Consider the following 22782-nt stretch of genomic DNA (forward strand, 5'->3'; position numbering starts at 1 on the left):
AAGGGTGAATTTTGCTTCTCCTTTAGAGAGAAGTATTAATTGAATTGTAGCATAAGTCTCAATAAGAAGTCTGAGACGTTTGTAGTTTTGCATCTGAGGCTGGTTCAGAAACCTCTGCTGACTCAGAGCTCAGCAAAGTTTTGCCTTAGGCTTCACCATCTAAAATTCTCATATTGTCTTGCAAAATATGTATAATTTAGTGTAAAATATAGGGAAGTAAAATGAAAAGTGTAAATTACAGCAGCAGTAACATTTAAAGTTATCCAAAACTAACAGAGAGCCTGATTTTTTTTGTCTAAACAACACAAAGCTTAAACGACAGTTTGCTGGTCAACCATGTTCCAGGCAACCTTCATAACTCAAATTAATTAGTTCTGTTAGTCATAAATTCCCATTTAGGAATTCTATTGAAAAAAAAACAAACTCAGATTGGATTTAATTAATTAATTAATCAAGATGATGTGCAAAACAAAAAAATCGATGCTCACGTACTTTAAACACTGAAGTGCATATTGGAAATGTATCAGTGCAGGGGAAATGATTCATTGCACCTTGTTGGTGATCAAGACTGACATTTACAAGTTCAGATGTTCAGAAGTTTAGAAGCCTATTCTTTCAGTCTCACAAAGGTATAAAATGCTACAAAATGGAAATTTCTGAGCTGTTTCTAGACTAAATATAAGAGTGTGAGCAGACAGGTCACCTAGCCAATGGGAAGTGATGACTGGCAGAGAAGTCAGCACAAGAACAGTCGACGTAGTACTGAGATCATTGCCACTTTTGACATTAAGAGGATCTTCTCTTCCCCTCTACAATTGTCTTTTGCACATCCTTTAAATCCATGTTATGAATTGTGAATATTGTTAGTTTTTACAAGTGCTGACTAAATCTAGATTTATAAACAACCTGAGATTGAAGTTTGAAAAATCCTGGCAAGATTTTTACTCTTTTCCACTGAAAAACTACTACTGTGTATCAACTTACTCTGTCTTGACTTCAGGGCATTATACTGTTGCAAATCACAGTGTCAAACCAGTATCTGCTAGCAAAAATCAACTGATCAGTTTTATACATCTTCACCATGCCTCCTTTTTCCCAGCCTGCATGTCAGCTTCACATGTTTTGACAAATGAATTGATAAAAATTAACTTTTAATAGAGCTGGATCAATTCTGCTAAAAGATGAAGAGAAATTTGCTTTTTTTATTACTTTAAGAAATCAACAAAAAAAATTCCATGGACCTCAAAAAGCTGTGTTAGCTCAAGTGCTACATGTGTGCTTCTTATCTAGCATAATTTTCAATCTAATAAATGCATCAAAACTCAGTTTGGACCACTAAATTTATTATTTTTTTCTCTTTTCTGAGAGCAAGATATTAATGAAACTAAATACATTTTTTTTCTTCTAAATCCAAGGATTTCTAGATGACAGCTCTTACAGGAGGGGGCCTACAGGAAGGCTGGGGAGGGACTATTTACAAGGTCTTGTAATGACAGGATGAGGGGTAATGGGTTTAAACTGGCAGAGGGGAGATTCAAACTAGATGTTAGGAAGAAGTTCTTTACAGTGAGGGTGGTGAAACACTGGAACAGGTCGCCCAGGGTGGTTATGGATGGTATTCAAGCCAGGTTTGATGAGGCCTTGAGCAACCTGTTCTAGTGGGAGGTGTCCCTGCCTATGGTGGGGGATCAGAACTAGATGATCTTTGAGGTCCCTTCCAACCTAAATCATTCTACGATTATTTGATTCTATATTTAATCTAAAAACATGTGATTTAATTTTTATACACACACACACGTTTTGTTATAAGTAGGCTGCTTCACCTTGGAAGTGGGTTTACCTCAGTTGTTGCTTGCATGTTTTCTGTGCCAGCTTCAAATTGGAAGGTAATCAACACATGAACTTCCATTCATCAATAGTGGTTTTTCATGTAAAATCTCCACTATATCACTAGTGGCCTAGCTGTGTCATAAATTAATGAGAAGAATTTAATGACTAGAAGTTAAGCAGCACTGTTCATGTATTTCTTTGACTGTCAGCCACTCACAACTAAAATCAGAATACCAATTCGTATTTTTAGCAGATGATACTTTTCACAGTAGAAAAACCTCAAGAGAGTCCAAGGAAATTAGCTATGGCTTGGCTGACAAACTTCCTCTGTATATTTGTGCTTTCTGTCTGTCACTCAGGTATTTTGTCTTCTGTTTTGAGACAAAACTTATTTAGTTGGTTCATTTTCTTGAGTAAAAGATGCAAGTATCTGAAGCTGGTTTAAAACTGTAAACCCTGGTCAGAAAAAAATACATTCAAACGCAGTTCAGGCTTTTTTTCAACGCTTGCTCTTGACATATTGCAGGTAACAAAACACAGGCATAATAAATATCTCAAGTTTTAAGAGCTAGTTTGAAGGAGCTAAGTCAATCAGTGTGTATGATCTGATGTAAAAAATAATTTTGGCTATTGAAAGCAGGTGGGAGGGTTCATTAGAAATAGGAGTCCAAAAATTGTATGTGCCATTTATCTAAACCTGTACGCTTTATTCAACCTGTCTGCCATGTTACATCTATTCTGTTCCCTGATGCTGACAATATTTTGCTAAAAATTAATTGTTCACAAATAAAGGAATTAATCCCAAGCCACTTTACTGCTGGGGCAGATCACAGATTCATAGAATCAGTCAGAGTTGGAAGGGACCACAAAAATCACCTAGTTCCAACCCCCCTGCCATGGGCAGAGACAGCTGACCCTGGATCAGGCTGGCCAGAGATAACCCATAATACAATGGACAATAGTATGAGTATTTATTTTTAAAGCCAAGTTGCAAAGTATTGTTTTCCTGAAGTGGGGATTTCGATTGAGGTGTTGAAATACATGAAAAGATACCGAACTAAATATTTTCACTGTTTCTAAATCAGTCTAGCTAAGTCTGGTTCTAATCAGTGAAGGTGCAAATTATCTTTCAAGACCAAGATTTTAAATGTTTTTAATCTTTTATCAAAGGTAATTGAAGTTTCCTTGTTAGTCTAAGCCTGACTGTTAATCAATAGCCATGCTGGTTCAGGCTGCTCTATCAATGGGACCTGAAGAAGCAGAAGCATATCAGAAATTTAAAAGCCTAAACAAAATAAGGAAGTCAGAGAAGAATTTTGTTGATATTTTAAAAATATCATTCTATGATCACTTGAAATGATACAATTCACATTGGAGGTCTAGGAAAACAGCCTTCAAGCACCTTTCCTACATCATATAAGTTTTGAAGGAGCACTAGTTTGGGCTTTGGTATTTTATCAGTGATTTGACAAAAATGTATTTTTTCTCTTGCTAATCTTGCCACATTAGGGAACTGTTAGCTTTGTGAGACTGATTTTCTAAGCTTTTGTGAGTGGATGTGCCAGACTGATCAACATTTGTCAGGGAAGGCCTTATTTGATGTTTTCCTCTTTCCAATTAAACTGTAAAGATGCATAGGGCCTCCCATAATCCAGGTAACCTAATGAATAGACCAGAAAAGCAGAGACTTGCCATTAGTCTTGAAGTTCTCAGAGGGGCAATCTGGCTTCCATTTAAGCAATAAACTTCACATTGATCTCACAGTAGGAACATGATCAGGTTAATTTATTTACTTAGTTCTGTCTGAGGAAAGGTTGAGAAGGATCTCAATACCAGACCACGAGGTTTCAAGCCTACAGCAAATTCCATGTGATGAGTCTTTGTTCCCAGGCTGAGCTAAGACTGGAATCGGTTAAGAACTGTAGAAACAACTTCAAAATAGGGGTGGGGAAAAAAGCGTAACAATCTGGGTTTCATGGATTTCGTAAGGTCAGTCAGAATACTGCAGTTATTTCTGATCCTCTTGTGACTTCTTAACCCATTAACTCTTAACAATTTGAGCTGGGTTGTTGGGTTTTTTGTTGGTTGGTTGGTTGTGGGTTTTTTTAATGAGAAAGAATGGTAATTTGATGGGTAGTTGCAATTGGAAAGATTGGGCATTACTGGTGAAGATTCATCTTGTAGGCTATTTGTTAGTATAAAGAAATAAATACACCTAGCGTGCAAAAATACATTTGCCAATGGTGATCAATATTTCAGGTATGAAGTCGAATGTAAATATCAAAGAGCCTTAAAATCCTCTTTTATCCATGAAAAGTTAAAAAATTGCTTGATCTTTAGCCTCTTTCTTCTTATTTTCTTCTACTATTCCTTTTGAATGCTCAGTTTTCATCTTATTTGTGTTTTTTTTTAACCCAGAAATCACTGTGTTTCACCTTTTATGTGCCATTTCAGTCTATTTTTAGCCAATATACTGTAATATTGACAAGATTCTGTTTGGCTGGTCTCACAAACTGGAAAAAAACCCATAAGATTTGTTATACAATAACTTCAAAGGTCCCAGCTCTACAGTGATACACTTACCACAGAGGAGCACTATCTCAACTCAGCTTTCTGGCACTGCAGGGCTTAAACTGAATTCTGTTTTTTATAACTGTCAGGCTCTCCTAACAGAGAATCATCAGTTTGGGATAGGTTTGTTAGAAGGTAGCACTAAAAAAAAAATATATCAATTTTGCTCTCAAAATTTGTAATTTCTATCAAAAAACATGTTTTATATAGAAACAGTTAAACTCACGTTTTTACAAGGTGCTTGCTACTCAGACTGCATCTCAGTAGATGAAAAATAGCAAACTTTATGTATTTATCCCAGTGGTGTTAAAGTCTAAGCTGGACATACTGCTCCACTTTGAAGGAAAGTAGGAAATTATTGTTTCCAAACTTACATAGCAATCAATTACCTCCTCAAGGCGGCATGTGTCAAATAACATCCACTCAATTCAGGAAGACACCTTTGCTGGAGTTAATGCTGCCTGAGATGTAATATTAATGTGGGCAGCAGCATGAGGATTAAGTCTGACGTGTGGAAGGTTGCAATGGAAGACTGACACCACTTTGGTGTGCTGAAGAAAGGCTCAGAATGACAGACTGACAGAACCATGAAGCTTGTGACATAAAGATCATTACCAATTAAGATGGAGGTGAAGGAAGAACTGGGGTCAAAGGGGCACCTTCCTCGTCCTCTCTCAAATTTGTGCGATTCCAGCTGAAACAGATGATCCTTAAAAAAAAAGCAAACCAGAAAAAACACACCACAATAAAATCCCACTGAAAAGAGTGTAAACTCTACAGTGAAAGAGAAACAGCCCTGAGAGACAAGCTTACCTTTGTTATACCTTTGGAATGGATTGACATCATTAGGACAAAAACACGATTAAGGTTATTCATAGAGTAAAAATTCTCTAGGTTTCTGTAAATCACATTCGTGTTTGCACTGCCCAAAAATGCTTCAGTAAAATATGCTCTAAAATTGGACTAACTTCATTTCTGTGGGAGTAGGGAGTGAAGATTCCTCTATCTTTTCTCCAAATTATTTAAACATTTAATAGATATCTGGCCATGGAATGTGTTTTCCCTCTTTAAACATTTTTCTTCCAGTAGTTGTTAAATATATCATGCTGTGTCATCGTCTTTTAGTAGCTTTGAGATGTTTATATATCTTCTTCATAAAAGTATGTTTAGGAATGAATCTCTAATTATATTTTTAAGAGCAGATGTGATTTCTACGGTGGATTTAACAGAGTATCAGTATAAAAAGAACACTGACAATTTAGTCTATATAAGGCTCGAAAGGTTGAGAAAGACTTTGCAATTTAAATTTCCATTTGCAATACTGCTTTTGTCCCAACTCTCTTGAAAGATCCCATTAATATCCAGTGAGAATACAATATTTTTAACATTTATATATCAACAAAAAGAGTGTGCCACAAAACACAGAGAATAGGGTAAAAAAAAGGGGCAAATACAGAGAAAACTGTGAAACATTCATAAAATATTCCGTCCAGCCATCAAGTGTGACTAACAAACAGTTTGATAGTTCTGTGTGTTTTAATCAAAATTGTGCTGTAATGGATAATGCTGAATGAATAATGCTGAACATGAGCCAGCAGTGTGCCCAGGTGGCCAAGAGGGCCAATGGCATCCTGGCCTGCATCAAGAATGATGTGGCCAGCAGGAGCAGGGAGGTCATTCTGCCCCTGTACTCTGCACTGGTTAGACCACACCTTGAGTACTGTGTTCAGTTCTGGGCCCCTCAATTTAGGAAGGACATTGAGATGCTTGAACGTGTTCAGAGAAGGGCAACAAGACTGGTGAGAGGCCTCAAGCACAAGCCCTATGAGGAGAGGCTGAGGGAGCTGGGATTGGTTAGCCTGGAGAGGAGGAGGCTCAGGGAAGACCTTATTGCTGTCTATAACTACCTGAAGGGTGGTTGTAGCCAGGAGGAGGTTGCTCTTTTCTCTCAGGCGGCCAGCACCAGAACAAGAGGACACAGCCTCAAGCTACACCAGGGGAGATTTAGGCTGGAGGTGAGGAGAAAGTTCTTCACTGAGAGAGTCATTGGACACTGGAATGGGCTGCCTGGGGAGGTGGTGGAGTCGCAGTCCCTGAGGCTGTTCAAGGCAAGGTTGGACGTGGCACTTGGTGCCATGGTCTAACCTTGAGCTCTGTGGTAAAGAGTTGGACTTGATGATCTATGAGGTCTCTTCCAACCTTGGTGATACTGTGATACTGTGATACTGTAATGTTGTATCATACTCCATTACTGGAGTATGCAACATACTGGAGAAATGCAACCTATGTGTTCAGTAAAATAATCTCATGTTCACATTGTTAAAATGCTGAGGCAAATGCTTTACAAGGCATAAAAGCACATGATACAGAACCCCATATTCTCCAGATTTTTGAAGAGGATTTGCCTGTATAATACCCTTACAGCAAACACTCTCTAAGAGGTCCAAGAGGATTTTTAACCACAAAAAGTCAGTTTATATTAGATTTGACTTTTTAGGTATTTAGTACAGTAACTAAGTATTCACACAGAAAATACTTAACACATGTAGAGTCCTTATTTAAATACATATGGTCTTTTTTTTTTTTTCTTAATGCCTTTATGCTGGGTTCTTTTTAATGCTGTTGGTTAAGTTCATGTAATTTTGAGGGTTTGTAACACAGGCAGCTCAGTCCCTAGGAAGTTTTGCTTTTGGGAGATATAGAAATCTGATGATATGTCAGCTTTCTGCAGTGCTGTACTCCCCAAAGTCATTCAGATCACTCTCCTGTGTTGATTCATCCCACCTCCTAAGCAAGCATGACTGCTCTCAAAGCAAAACTACTGTTCCCTTCAGGTTGTTCTGCTGAATAAAAGTGCACACATTAATATAACTCAAAGAGTAAAGAAGCAGAAGAGATAGTGACCATTGCATGGGATGAAAAACTGGTAAGATAATATTTTTTAGGTTTCTTTTAAAGGACATAAAGAAAAAAGAAATATGGAAAGTGTGGAAGTTGTAGAGCTGTTAGTTCCCACTCGCTGATGAATAATTGAATAGTTCTATGTGCTTCATTTAAAACAGCTAACCTTGAGTTTTTCACAAGCCACTCCCTTTCATTATTCACTCCTTAATCTCTATATGAGCCAAGACCATCTATCTAAATAATACATGCATTTTGCTGCAACTTTTGTTCAAATAGTAGGATTCCCAATAGTAAAAGAGTTTCTGTTAAAATGGAATGTACCTCAGAATGGAGTTTTGGGAAAAAAAAAAAAAAAAGACACCTATTTATATCTACTTCATATGAAAAAGCTACTCCCTGACACCCCTTCCCCCAAGAAAACAATGAGCAAACAAACAAACAAAACCAACAAAAAAAAAAAAAAAGCCAAACCAACCAACCAACAACAACCAAAAAAAATAGTGATGAAATAAAAACATACAAAGCTTAAGCAACAGCTCTAAAACTCATGAGGATCACAGGATGTTAGGGGTTGGAAGGGACCCAAGGAGATCAAGTCCAATCCTCCTGCCAGAGCAGGACAATACTAACACAGATCACAGAGGAACACATCCAGACAGGCCTTGAAAGGCTCCAGAGAAGGAGACTCCACAATCTCTCTGGGGATCCTGTTCCAGTGCTCTGTGACCCTTACAGTAAAGAAGTTCCCCCTTGTGTTGAGGCAGAACCTCTTTTGCTGCAACTTACACCCATTGCTCCTTGTCCTGTCACAGGAAGCAAGTGAGGTAACAAGACATTCAGAATCTCACCTCTCCAGAAGCTTGTGTATTAGTCTGATGTTAAAGCTGATGCAGTAGAAAATAATCTTTCTGGATATACACTGATGGTGCAAGAATATTATTTTCTGCTGTATCAGCTTCAATTGCACATCAGTAGTAACTATTCCTGCTCTGCTGTTGGGTAAATGTCAAACAATGATAAAACATTTCTCTGTGTGTGGAAATCTCAGCCACATTCCATACTTTGCAAACATCACATACCAGGTATTTTTTCAAAACTAAATACTGTAACAATTTGGGTCAACAGTGTAAGCTGAACTTAGGAAGGGAAAGGAAAAAAATCTGAAATGGTGGAAAAGGACTAGGGAGTCATAAATGCATAAAATATGATGTAATGGAAATATTTCTAAACCCAATTTGACTGTCTGATGTTATTTATTCTCCAAACAGGTATTAGAAATAAAGATACTCATGAAAATATTTCTCTCCTGAGATATCAGTTAAACTCTTTGTCAATAAATTAGTTTGATAAAGAAAAAAATACACAACCAGTTGTCAGAGAGAAATATGTAAAAGTATGTAGAGAGAGAAATGAAGAGTTAAAACTCAGTGTTTCTTTGTGGCCTTTGTTCACTTTTCCCCATAGTAAAATGAGAGTGAAGTTGTGTATGAATGGGAAAAGTAACATTTAGAACTGATTACAGAACACAAAAATTACTCAGGTAAGTGATAAGGTGTGAAAAGAAAATAATTTTGAAACAATACTGGAAGAAGTTTTATGATCCATACCTCACAGTTGTACCTTGTGGTCATATTTCATCCTACACTGGGAGTAGAAACAGACATTTTTTGTCCTATAGGACAAGCTATGATCTTATCAGGACACCAGGACTTGCATTCAAGTATTGGCCCAGTAAAATGCCACTGATGGTCACACCAGGGACACTTGGCCTTTATGGATTTCTTCCAGTAGTTGTGGAAGGATTTTGTTTCACTGTTCACCAAATTAGAGTAGCACAATGAAAATGCTCCTAATTCGCTTAACCAGCGATTCCTAAGAATCAGACTGAAATCAATGGTAAAGATAAATCTGTCTTTTTTAACATTCATGGTACGAATTTGTTTAAAAGCAGACTGTATGACTGTGGATGGAAAATATCAAGCAGTATGCATAATACCCTCAAGCATCCAAGTCTAGTTGAAGGGTGTCCTTGCCCATGGTGGCAAGGTTGGAGCAGATGATCTTTAAGGTCTCTTCCAACTCAAACCATTCTATGATTTAATGATTTTCTACATTCTCAACAGATGGAATTTCTGAGTAAGAATTGTAGCTAAGATATGTAATATCATGCTAACACTGAAGGTAGGTAAACTTTTCACTTTTGGTGCAAATTGGGCAAGTTTTAAGTGGATCTCAATGGTTTTGATATAAAGCAGGATCTGTGTCTCACAAATGCTTGAAGATGCATACAACTGGCTGAAAAGTCACCAAAAAATGTAAGCAATGGCTTCTCCAAGTGAGATTTTTCCACCTTGGTATGCTTTTAGGACAGCATACCACATATTCCGTGGTTGCAGTAAATTATTCCCATCACTGGGACAAGTAACTGAAGATCAGGTGTCAGATGTGCAGGTTTCCATGGTGATACCAGTTGAAATGAAACAAGCATTACACATTAATAATCAGCTTTGAAGGCTAATACCGTAATTCTAACCATCCTTGCTGTTTGTGACATTTGAATCCCTTGAGAAATGTCATAAGAAAGCTAGCAGTTTCTTCACAGATTATCCAACAGAATTTCAACACTGCAACTTATTTTATGGGCACTTTACAGAAGTTAGGGTAAAAATTATGCAAAAACATATATGGAGGGCAGGGGTGGAATTATAAAGTTCTACATGTAGCTTGAGAAAAGAAATTGGGCTTTTATTTATGATACACCTAATTCAGGCAATGTAATAAACTTTCAACTAATACTAAAACAATAAGGTTATTTAAAAAGAAATAGAAGATAATTCCAAGGGCATGAAGCATTTTGCCATTAACTGGATATGAATTGATAAATTTTGACAACGGAGAACAATGTGGGCTATAAATAATAATGAAAGAGAAGGTCAATCAAAGCCATTAAAATTGAAAGGCTGCATTTAACTTTTGTTGCAGAAAATTACTTTCTCTAATGGCAAATGCTGCTTTGCTCTGGCTCAAGACATTTATGCATGTAATTAATTTAAAACATATGCTTCCTTCCATTCCTCATCAGAAAAAGTACCTAAGCCTATTCTCAGTATTAGTACAATGGCTGCATCTTTTCCTTAAATGGGTGACTTAATAATAGTCTTTTGTTGAGCTTCCCTGCAATATTATTTTTACCAGAAAAAAAACCCTTCTATAAAGGGACGTTATAGGTCCTTCTTATTTTCTGTAATAAGGACCTTAGGGAACTGCTTGAAAGAGTCCATCACAGAGCCATAAAGATGCTTAAGGCGTTGGAACATCTCCCTTGTGAGGAAAGGCTGAATGCTGGTCTCTTTAGCTTGGAGGAGTCTCTGCAGTGACCTCATTCATGTTTACAAAGATGTGAAGAGCAGCTTTGGGAGGACAGAGCCAGGCTCTGCTCAGTCATGTCCACTGACCAGGCAAGAGGCAATGGAAGCAGGCTAGAGCAGAGGAGGTTCCACATGAATATGAGGAAAGAACTTTTTCAGTGTGAAGGTGTCAGAGCCCTGGAATAGGCTGCCCAGAAAGGTTGTGGAGTCTCGTTCTATGGAGGCATTCAAAACCTGCAGTATCTGATAACTACAGCTTCAAACATTAGGCAAGTACCTCACTGATTTGAATCCAGCTAACTCTTTCGATAAATTAACAATCTAAACCAAATACAAACTGCATCAATATAATGGAGTTTATATCAAGGAACCCGTGGTCCAAGTATTTATAATGAGATTAAATTCCTGTTGCAACCTACTGCCTTAAGTCAGTATAACACAGACACACAGATGTATGGGTGAATAACACAGGGATGCTCCAACAGTGAAAGCACTTTCCATTTCATGGTGTAATATCTTCTTTTAAAAGACCAAATACTAATTTTCACACACACAGTATCATACACAGTATCATCAGGGTTGGAAAAGACCTCACAGATCATCAAGTCCAACCTTTTACCACAGAGCTCAAGGCTAGACCATGGCACCAAGTGCCACGTCCAATTTTCTAAGGATCTAAAATCCCGGGGGGGAGGGGGGAGGTGGAATATCAATCTGTTTGTTTTCAGAGGATTAATAACATTTTAAAATTACACCTTCCACATTCACTCAACTTTATTTCCAAGGTCAAATGGAGATACAATGTTAGGAACAGTGTCCTCAAAGAACTGGTTGAAATAGTCAGGTCTCTGCTATGTGACATAATTAAGATTATCTGGAAGGTAGCATTTCTTCTAAGGATCTGTTTTCAATCCTCTTTACTATCCAGTGACATACTGCAAAGATCAATCATCCTAGGAGATGAGAGTGCATAAAATATTACAGACATTAAATCCTCCCTAAAAATTGAGATGTATTTTTCAGGTCTCTGCATTTTATTCCACAGTTAAATGATTAAGACACATTGGTCTCCAATCCGAAAACACGTTTAAAATCTTGAGCTATGTCAGACTGCTGTCTGAATTTGCTAAAGGATTAGTCATTTGTGACTTGTGTCAAAATATCTGGCCTAAAGTGACAGAAATCATATATTTCCCTGATTTAATGTGTGCTAAATACTCTGGAAACAGAGTGGGGGAAAAAGGCTCAACCACACTGCAGACAGAAATTACAGACATTTCTCCTTAGCAGTTCAGACTGTTTAAGCAGAAGCAATTGAACTGGTCAGAATTTTAGAAGATACACCTTTACATGGCCTTAAAATGGACACATAAGTTCATTAAAGTCCTGTGGCATAGGACAGGATCATTGAAAAAAACCAATTACTGTTACACTGCACTAGCGTTATAGTTAGCACATATGGAAGTTGCAGGATCACATACAGGATCTTTAGGATTAAAATATTTGAATAGCTTTGTATGGAGACATAGTCACATGAGCAGGGCAAACAGGAGCTAAAGATTTAATTATTTAAATAACTAAAGGGATTTCTGACTAAACAAAAGTTGAGGTCGTGAGGAAAACATCAGAGCCATTACCAAATAAAAGTCCTCTTATCTAGTGAATACTCTCATGACAACTGAGGAGGAAAGCAATGAAAAACAATTTTCCAATGATGTATATAATAATATAATTTGAGCTTACAACCTAGGCTTTAGCAACAGAAAGCAACAGATGCACTGGGCACAAAGAAGACAACACTTATGTTCAACTAAGAGTGGATTTCAGGAGGAAAGCAGATACCCTGAGGAAGTTCTGTCTGTTTCTGTAGTGTGGAGACTTTGATAGCTTGATTTAGATTAAACACTAAAACAATTTTTTTTCATCCTGAGGGTGGTTAGATACTGGAACAGGTTGCTCAGAGAAGTTGCAGAGGCTCCAACCCTCAAAGTGATCAAACCCAGATTGGACTTGGCCTTGATCAACCTGGTGTAGTAGGTGTTGTCCTTGCCTATGTCAGAGAGCTTGGAACTAGATGATCTTTAAGGCCCATTCCAATCTGAGACATTCTACAATTCTATGAAACAGTGAAAACAAAAGGTCAGTGAGAGCTTTGAGGATGTTCAGGATATGGAACACTCTGAACACTGAGTTAGAGGTCAGAAACAAAGCAAGCAGTTTTTAATTCAACTCTATCCAAAGCAGTATATCTTGCAATAGGGAATACGGCTTCTATCTGATACACCTCAGATTCTAGAGGTTCAGATTCCCCTGCAAACTACTTTCATGTATTAGACTGAAGTGCATCATTTAGGATCTTAGACATCACAGATGTCTTGTTGCAGCTGACAGTGACAGGAGTCTCTTTATAGAATGTGAGAATGTTAATTAGATATCTTAACTGAGTGTATAAACTGGGATATGTTTATGCTCCAGAGAAGAACTTTGGGCCAAGTGTAAAATGCTGAAAGAGATTTGCCATTCTGATTCTGTGCCAAGAACTCTGTACTTGAGTCTATGAAAAGAGGAATCTCAAACAGAGGTAAGGAAGTGACTTTGCCTGTATACACAGCACCAAACAGTATGTCTGGTTCTAGCATCTGCACTTCCAAAATCTGAAAATACTGCAGAGAGTTCACAGGAAGGACACAAATATGATTGAGGAATCCTTGTGATAGGGGGTTTAAGGAGCTATATTTATTCAGCTTATCAAAAGAAGTGAAGAGGTAGCTTGATCTTTGTGTATAAGTACTCAAACACAGAAGATAAGTGAGAAAGATAGTGAAAGACTTTTCAACTTTGTTATCAAAAGCATATCATATCAAAGTTAAATGACAGGAAGTTGAAGTTAGATAAATTTAACCTTAAGTAAGTTGCCATTTCCTAACTTTGGAAGTAACTAAATATTAGGACCTCTTACTAGAGAAACAGAGGTGTTACCTTTATCTGGATTCTTTGAAATGACAATACATACTTTCCTGCAAATATTTTAATTCACTATCTGGGAGAAATTTTCCATGCAATGTGTGACTGACCACATAAAATATTCTGCTGATCCCTTCTGGCCTTTGATTCTATAAAACATACATTATCTCTTTCCTATCAAAACAAGGCAAGAACAGAATTGTCTTTTTTCATTGCTGTTACTGAGCTTCATCATGGTGATTATTATAGGCAAAACTCATGAACTTTAGTTTCTCAGTTTCTCTCATACACATGGAATGGAAGGAACTTCACCCTGTTTCACAAAAGGATATTTGCAAGTTTAGCAGGTTAGGTTAGCTACTTTTAAAGACAGGATTGTTTTTTGAGCTGGTGTTGGAAAACTTTTTCATGACTTGCTTGCTCAGTGCTTTCTCACTTTCTTGTGACTACATAGCTAAGTCATGGTTTCAGTAAGGACTACTTCTTCAGGTTGGGATGGATGTTGGTCTCCACTGTCCTTTTTTCCCCTTTGTTGTGTGCTGTGATGTAATTAATTTCTTGGCTATTTTTGCTTTAAGTACCATTTTAATCTCTCTTGAAATGTATGCATGTTTAAGTTCCAAACCACAAAATGGTTTAATGTAATAGAAAATTGTGGCTTTGAGATGTTTTGGTGCAATTTGACAGCCTGTGATGTGGGTGTTTAGGTAGGCAATGTAATGAGCATCTCTGGTAAAAGATTCTATTACATTGTCTTGCTTACTTGGCAACATTTCATGTTTAGGAACACTGGATATTGGTTTAAACATCACCTATCTTAATGACCAGTTTCACCTTGTGATGGTTTGGATGTTCCCTGCCCCCCCCACTCTTTTGGAAATCACTCAGACTAGACTTGGATGGCTCTGAAAATATGAATGAAGCTTATATTTACAGCTAGCACAATATACAAGCAGATATTTACAGTATATACAGTTATAGACAGAAATATACAAGGTAAAAGGGAATACAGAAAACACAACTCCCCTCCTAGAAACCTGAGTCCCCAGGAGGGGCTCTCAACTGCCCCTGCACCTTCCCCCTACCCCTCTCAACCTTACCCCAGTCCCAAGGAAGAATAGTGGTTTGGCCAGAGGTTTAAGAAGCAAAGTGGATTAGTCCAAAATGGAGGGTGAGGTTAGAGAGCAAGATGCAGCTCAGCCAGTTCCCCAGCAGCAGCCCAAGCGAGAGTGGTTATCAAATGTTTTTATTTCTTGTTCCTATATATCTCAGCAAGCCTATGAGCAAAGTAGACATCACCATTGTTTTCCTTTACAGCCTGTAATCTAGTTCTTCTCACCAAAGCATTCTAGCCTGCTTCAAACTAGCACACACATGTGCTATAGATGCAGAGGACCTCAATAAATAATCAGTTGTGTAGTATTTAGGATTGCAGATTCAATTCCATAGTTAAAAACTTGCTAAAATATAGTGAATGTCATTCTTTTTCATGTGGCTTTTTACCCAAGCAGATGGACACTGTATCTCTGAACAAATATTTTCAGGGCAAGAATTTGTCACACATTCTACCTAATGAAAGACTGACCAACACCCACTTGTCATTGGTCAGTGAAACCAGATGTTGCTCCTCCTTAATCCTCTGCAAACTCAGAGTGGAGATGAAGTAATAGGAAAAAAGTATGGAGAGGGAGTAGCTAGGCTGGCCACTGTTTGTTTTGTTTCTAAAAGTATGTCAGAAATAGAATTCTAAAATCATGTATAAAAATATGTGTACAATTTATTTCTGAATAAAGCTGTAAGAATCATGACATTACCAAATACTGGCCAAGACCAGACTTAGGTAATACAAAAAATGAAACTGAGATATGTCTGGATTGTTCTCTCTTAAACTACATTTCAATTCACTTCAATTTGTTAAAGCAAGGGCTGAGGAGACCATGCCTGCGGTTTTTTTTTTTGTGTAGAGAGACAAACAAAAAGCTTATTGTACAGTTCAACCTTATGTTGTTTTCCCTTTGAGTTACAGAATAAGTAGAATGATAAGTGATCTACATCCATCAAAATACTAAAGACAATATAGATCAAAAATAAGAAATTCCAACTTGATGGAACTGTCCTCCAAGCAAATCTGCTACTTCATTAAAGGCAATTCCTTTCTAACAGAGTTGGAGTTTAGAGATGTTGTTGCACACTAAGCAGAATCTCATCTGGCTAATTGAAGAGGTAACAGCATAATAAGGAATACATCAGAAACCAACAGTGAACACTGTGTTAGCCCATCAGCCTTCTGAGATGAAAAAATCCAGATCTAGACATTTTACTGAGTTAAATGAGGCATTGAAAATGGTACTCTGCCAGCTTCATTTACTTATTAGACAATTAATGTGTTCTGGAAGAAAAATTCCTCATAGAATCATAGAAACATAGAATCCATGTGGTTGGCAGGGACCTCTATGTGTCACACAACCACAGAATGTTAAGGGTTGGAAGGGACCTCAAAATATCACCTTGTCTGACTGCTCTGAGGTAAGCAGGGGCACCCTCAATTAGGTAAGTTTAATGCCTGTTCTTTTTCACAGCTTCCACTCCCTCCACAGATTTTGTCATGCAGAGGTACCTTCCTCCCTAGGAATAACAGTTTGCAGAAACTTAGGATATTATATCTGATGTCTTTTGAAATTTCTACTCATTTTGCACAGTCTAGAAGAATTGTATCAGTATTTGGTGGAATTCCCTTCCGTACTTGGTAAAGATGCTTTGTGAGTTACTTAGTAAGCCAGTTAGCATCACTGGAAGGCATTAGGAGCACCCCTACAAACTGTTGCTCTCCTGCTCATAATTAATCTGTGGTAATAAACTACTGCTTTATTGTCAGCTTCTACTACCAAAGCTCAGAATTTTACTGATTTAGAGAAATATATTTGGATAGACTCTGGTGGTCCAAGAGAAGTTTGTTGCAGAATTTAATGAATCAATTGTTGTTTTATATGATCAATGCATTAAAATATAATTATTTGTCAAAAGAAAAAATACACACTGCCATTACATTTCTATAATACATTAAAAGCATGAAACCTTTAAACATGCTGTGCTAGTTTGAAGCAGGATAGAATGTTTTGGTGAGAAGAACTAGATTACAGGCTGTGGAAAGAAAACAATGGTGATGTCTACTTCACTCACAGACTTGCTGAGATGTATGGGAACAAGAAATAAAAACATTTGATAACCACTCTCTCTCGACATCACTCTCACTTGGGCTGCTGGCTGAGCTACATCTTGCTCTCTAACCTCACCCTCCATTTTGGACTAATCCACTTTGCTTCTTAAACCTCTGGCCAAACCTCTATTCTTCCTTGGGACTGGGGTAAGGTTCAGAGGGGTAGGGGGAATGTGAAGGGGTGGTTGAGAGCCCCTCCTGGGGACTCAGGTTTCTGGGAGGGGAGTTGTGTTTTCTGTATTACCTTTTACCTTGTATATTTCTGTCTCTAACTGTATATACTGTAAATATCTGCTTGTATATTGTGCTATCTGTAAATGTAAGCTTCATTCACATTTCCAGAGCCGTCTGAGTCTAGTCTGGGTGATTTCTAAAGTGTGGGGGGCCAGGGAACAACCAAACCATCACACATGCATAATGTATCCTAGTACAATGCAATTGTGGAAGACTTCAAAGCACATTTCGACTACATAGTAATTTAGATCAACATTTTCTAGAGAGATTGGTTAGGGGAATGGGCATTTTTACTGTGTTTTTTGAGAAATTTAGAGGTTCTGATTTCCAGTAAATTCCAGGGAGTAATGATCTGTCAATGAGGCAATCAAATTCTGCCTATTTTTGGAGACAAATGTCTTCTTTTGGCTTCACTATTTGTTGAGAAGAGCTCAGCGCTCGGCACTGCATATTTTGTGAGGAAGGATCTTATCCCTTCACATCATGCAGTTATGTGATGTCCTTATTAGTCAGAGAAAGCAAGGCTCTGATTTGCCTACTCTGTCACATAGCATGTGTTATTTTTAACCTACTATACATATATCACATGCCTTTTTTAATCCTGATGGTCAGCTTTTCAGATAATGGAAACTAATATAGCTACATGTTACAGTAGCAAATCTATTTCCCATTCATCTACACATACAGAAAAACAGTAATTTTCCCATGACTTCAGTGTGGGTAAAATACTGGAACCTCAGTTTGACAAGGGAGTAACCAAAATTAGAGAAGGAAGGGCAATGATTCATAAGAGGACTATTATGAGCTACACACTCTTACATAGGAATTTTGATTATGTTTTTTTGTTTGCTTGTTTCCTATTTTCATTAGTCTGTTGCTTATCATAGAATCAACCAGGTTGGAAGAGACCTCCAAGATCATTCAGTCTAACCTATCACCCAGGCCTAGCCAGTCAACTAGACCATGGCACTAAGTGCCTCATCCAGTCTTTTCTTGAACACCTCCAGGGATGGTGACTCCACCACCTCCCTGGGCAGCCCATTCCAATGGCAAATCACTCTCTCTGGGAAGAACTTCCTCCTAACATCCAGCCTAGACCTACGCTTTCTTTTGTGCTGAACATTGTTTCATTATGGTGTAATGGTAACAGAGACAAAGAGGTCTGGAAATGGTGTGATGGTAACAAAGAGAATGGTCTAGTTGATTGGATAGGGCTGGGTGATAAGTTGGACTGGATGATCTTACAGGTCTCTTCCAACCTGGTTGATTCTATGAGGAGAGGCTGAGGGAGCTGGGGTTGTTTACCCTGATGAAGAAGAGGCTCAGGGGTGACCTCATTGCTGTCTACAACTACCTGAAGGGAGGTTGTAGCCAGGTGGGAGTTGGTCTCTTCTCCCAGACAACCAGCAATAGAACAAAGGGACATAGTCTCAAACTGTGCCAGGGAAAATATAGGCTGGATGTTAGGAGGAAGTTGTTGCCAGAGAGAGTGATTGGCATTGGAATGGGCTGCCCAGGGAGGTGGTGGAGTCACCATCCCTGGAGGTGTTCAAAACTGGACGAGACACTTAGTGCCATGGTCTAGTTGAGTGGCTAGGGCTGGGTGCTAGGTTGGACTGGATGATCTTGGAGGTCTCTTCCAACCTGGTTGATTCTATGATTCTGTGATTCTATGATTCAAACTGTACAAGGAAGCCTGATAAGATCTTGATGAGAGTAGCTAAGAAAACATTAAAAACTGCTTTATTTTGAACTTGCTTATTATTTAGTAATTTTCTCAATTACAGAAGACAGTGTGTTTCTGCAGTTCAAGCAACTTCAAATGTAAGTGCTGTGCTGGGCTCTTCTGGGATGTACTTGGAGTTGCACGTAATTATCTTCCCTGCAGTACTATTTCACTCAGCTACAAGTGTCGTTAAACAGCCAACATACTTACTGAATGCAATCGACGCTAAGAAGCTGAATTTAGAGAAGCGATATTACTATGATCCATCTCCCATCAAACTATACATTTTTTTTATCTGGTGCATAATTTTCTTAAACAAACAAACAAACACCCATTCTGATTTTGCCTTTTTTTTTTTTAATTGTTAGGATTGTTAGGACACAATTGTTAATTGTGTCAGCTTGTCTAATAATAACATTCTAAGATCATAGAATCTTCGAATCGCAGATTCTGTCAGGGTTAGAAGGGACCACAAGGATCATCTAGTTCCAGCCACCCCTGTTATGGGTAAGGACACCCTACCCTACAGTAGGCTGCCCAGAGCCCCATTCAGTCTGGCCTTAAACACCTTCAGGGATGGGGCCTCAACCACCTCCCTGGGCAACCCATTCCAGCCTCTCACCACTCTCATGCTGAAAAACTTCCTCCTCATGTCCAATCTGAACCTACACACCTCCAGCTTTGCTCCATTCCCCCTCATTCTGTCACTCTCTGATAGCCTAAAAAGTCCTTCTGCAGCTTTTTCGTAGGCTCCCTTCAGGTACCGGAAGGCCACAAGAAGGTCACCTTGGAGCCTCCTCTTTTCCAGACTGAACAGCCCCAACTCTTTCAGTCTGTCCTCACAGGAGATGTGCTCCAGCCCTCTGATCATCCTCTAAGATGAGTCCATCATAAAATTGTAGAAAGGCTTAGGTTGGCTGGGACCTTAAAGATAATCTACTCCAACCTCCCCACCACAGGGAGGGACACTTCTTAGCTGGACTCTGCTGCTCAAGGCCTCAACCACCCTGGCTGTAAAGATTCCCAGGAAGGAGGCATCCACAGCACCCCCTGGGCAGCCCATTCTAGAATCTCACCACCCTCACACTGAAGAACTTCTTCCTAAGATCCAGTCTAAACCTCATCTTCCAACTATTCATCCTTGTCCTATTGGTAGACATCCTTATGAAAAGTCTCTCTCCAGCTTTTCTGTAGAATTACCTCAGGAATGCAGCTCTAAGGTTTCCCTGGAGCCCTCTAGGTTGAATAATCCCAGCTCCCTCAGTCTGTTCTCAGCCCTTGGATCAACTTTGTGGCCCTCCCCTGGCCTCACACACTCTGTGTCCTTCATGAAAATGTGCCCTCATGAAAGTGACTCTGAGTTCTTTGCATAATTCTCCAAAGTACACTTTCAATCATTAGTGAGTTCCTCTAGTCACAAACTTAATTTTAAACCATGATTAGATTTCACCAGAAAAAAAAAAAAAACATCTCTTGAGTGGTTTGTATAAAAACTCTGAGTACTTCAAATATTTATTTTTAACCATAGATGGAATCCAGGCCAGAATAGTCACTACTGTAAATAAAATTTCTTACCTCTGATGGGTGTCCAGCTCTAATAAAAGTACAAAGCGGATCAAAAGCTCCTGTTCCACAAGCAAGGAGATGTGTTCTGTTGTACCGATGAAGGACACGGATGTAATTTGCACATTCATCCTAGTTTGCATTAAAAAAATACAGGAAAATATTACCTTTTTAGTCCCCCCAAAACATCTTAGGTGTCTCTAGGTGACGTTATACAACAGGAAACTTTTTATTCTGTTAAATATAACACATTAAGCCTCCCACTTTATGCTAAAAGTTCACTGCCACCAATTCCACACATGGACAGTTCTGATGTGGGAAAAAAAAAAGAGCAAGATTAGACCTCTGATTTACTCAAATTTACTTTAGTTGCTTAATTAGTTACGAGTTATTAAGGTACAGAACACATTTTTGTACTTCTTTAATCTCAGACATTATGAACAGTTAAATATTTATTTTCCTCAGACATTATGAACATTTAAATATTTATTTCACTAAGTGTTGTCAGATGCAGTAGACATGAAAAGTATTAGATGTGAATTGTCAGACAATGTCTTCTCTCTCAAACTTTCAAGAAAAATAACACTTTTTACTGACATTTTTTCTCCTCCACCATTAATTTCATGTATAATTAATTGCTAATCATTTTATATAACTGGGGGGCCCAGGTGGCCAAGAGAGCCAGTGGCATCCTGGCCTGCATCAGGAATGGTGTGGTCAGCAGGAGCAGGGAGGTCATTCTGCCCCTGTACTCTGCACTGGTTAGACCTCACCTTGAGTACTGTGTTCAGTTCTGGGCCCCCCAGTTTAGGAAGGACACTGAGATGCTTGAGTGTGTCCAGAGAAGGGCGACGAGGCTGGTGAGAGGTCTTGAGCACAGCCCTACGAGGAGAGGCTGAGGGAGCTGGGATTGTTTAGCCTGGAGAAGAGGAGGCTCAGGGGTGACCTTATTGCTGTCTACAACTACCTGAAGGGTGGTTGTGGCCAGGAGGAGGTTGCTCTCTTCTCTCAGGTGGCCAGCACCAGAACAAGAGGACACAGCCTCAGGCTGCACCAGGGGAGATTTAGGCTGGAGGTGAGGAGAAAGTTCTTCACTGAGAGAGTCATTGGACACTGGAATGGGCTGCCCGAGGAGGTGGTGGAGTCGCCGTCCCTGGAGCTGTTCATGGCAAGGTTGGACGTGGCACTTGGTGCCATGGTCTAGCCTTGAGCTCTGTGGTAAAGGGTGCAAGGTTGGATGTGGCACTTGGTGCCATGGTCCAGCCTTGAGCTCTGTGGTAAAGGGTTGGACTTGATGATCTGTGAGGTCTCTTCCAACCTTGGTGATACTGTGATACTGTGATACTGTGTGATATATATATATATATATATATATGCATATATATATATATATATATATTGTATTGCCTCATGTTTTACCTTATCCTACTCTCCTTTGAAGAATAAATGATTCATTTCCCATAGGGAAATACTCTGGGACTCATTAGTGTATTTGCAGCTTCAGAAATATTACAATTAAAATTTTTCAAACACCCCTTTGAGATGTGGGGTCATTAGCCTTCTCGTGCTAAACTTGAAATGGAGACAGTGAGATAAAAGTATCCATTGATTTTGGGACTCCTGGGACTTGATTTTATAGAGTATTTAACATTTTGCAGTGATTTCTGTATTTGGAGCAAAATTTGTGTTCATTTGCATTCACGGCTCACCGTTTCTGTAGCTCATATCCTGGGTATTAAGGAAGTCATAGCAAGTGTAAGAAGACAATTATAAAGGGATTAATTTTAGCTGACATGGGCTATTCTAAAGTTCAGACAGTAATTTATGCTATTCTGCTAGGCTTTTTCTACAGTCAACTCAGAAGGCCAGACATCTCCAAAAGGTAATTAATTATACCCTAAAATGGATGTGTAAGAGTGGAAATTTGCTGTCCTTCACTAATGACTACTCCAGTTTTCAGACTGCTGTATTTTTATGAGAACAATCCTTGGTCTTCCTAATTATCTACAAGAATTTAAATGATGTAGGATGAGTTGGTGGCAGGATCATGAGCAGAATTCAGCTCTTCAAAATCCACATTGTATTCAAAACCAAGAAATTTCCTTTCTTTTTCCTTCAAATCCTTGTGTGGTTCAGTTCAGGTTTTACAACAATTCAAAAAAAAATATAAGGATCACAAGGAAAAAAACCCTCCTTTTACTCTGTCCAGTTCTGGGCCCCCTCAATTCAAGAGAGATGTTGAGGTGCTGGAACATGTCCAGAGAAGGGCAACAAAGCTGGTGAGGGGCCTGGAACACAAACCTTATGAGGAGAGGCTGAGGGAGCTGGGGTTGTTTAGCCTGGAGAAGAGGAGGCTCAGGGGTGACCTCATTGCTGTCTACAACTACCTGAAGGGAGGTTGTAGC

At 38.8% G+C, this 22782-nt stretch overlaps 1 protein-coding gene across 1 annotated transcript in view; it reads right to left on the reverse strand.

Annotated features, from left to right (window-relative positions):
• Positions 1–22782, reverse strand: part of SEMA3E (semaphorin 3E) — a 156748-nt gene that overhangs the window by 38154 nt on the left and 95812 nt on the right. Inside the window, exons 4-5 of the mRNA XM_064142583.1 lie at positions 20390–20509; positions 5017–5110 (exon numbers count right to left, since the gene is read on the reverse strand). Of these exons, the coding sequence (XP_063998653.1) occupies positions 5017–5110; positions 20390–20509 (214 nt within the window). The remainder of the gene's footprint in view (positions 1–5016; positions 5111–20389; positions 20510–22782) is intronic.

The sequence above is a fragment of the Pogoniulus pusillus genome, chromosome 4 (genome assembly GCF_015220805.1).
Source record: "Pogoniulus pusillus isolate bPogPus1 chromosome 4, bPogPus1.pri, whole genome shotgun sequence".
NCBI classification, from domain to species: Eukaryota; Metazoa; Chordata; class Aves; order Piciformes; family Lybiidae; genus Pogoniulus; species Pogoniulus pusillus.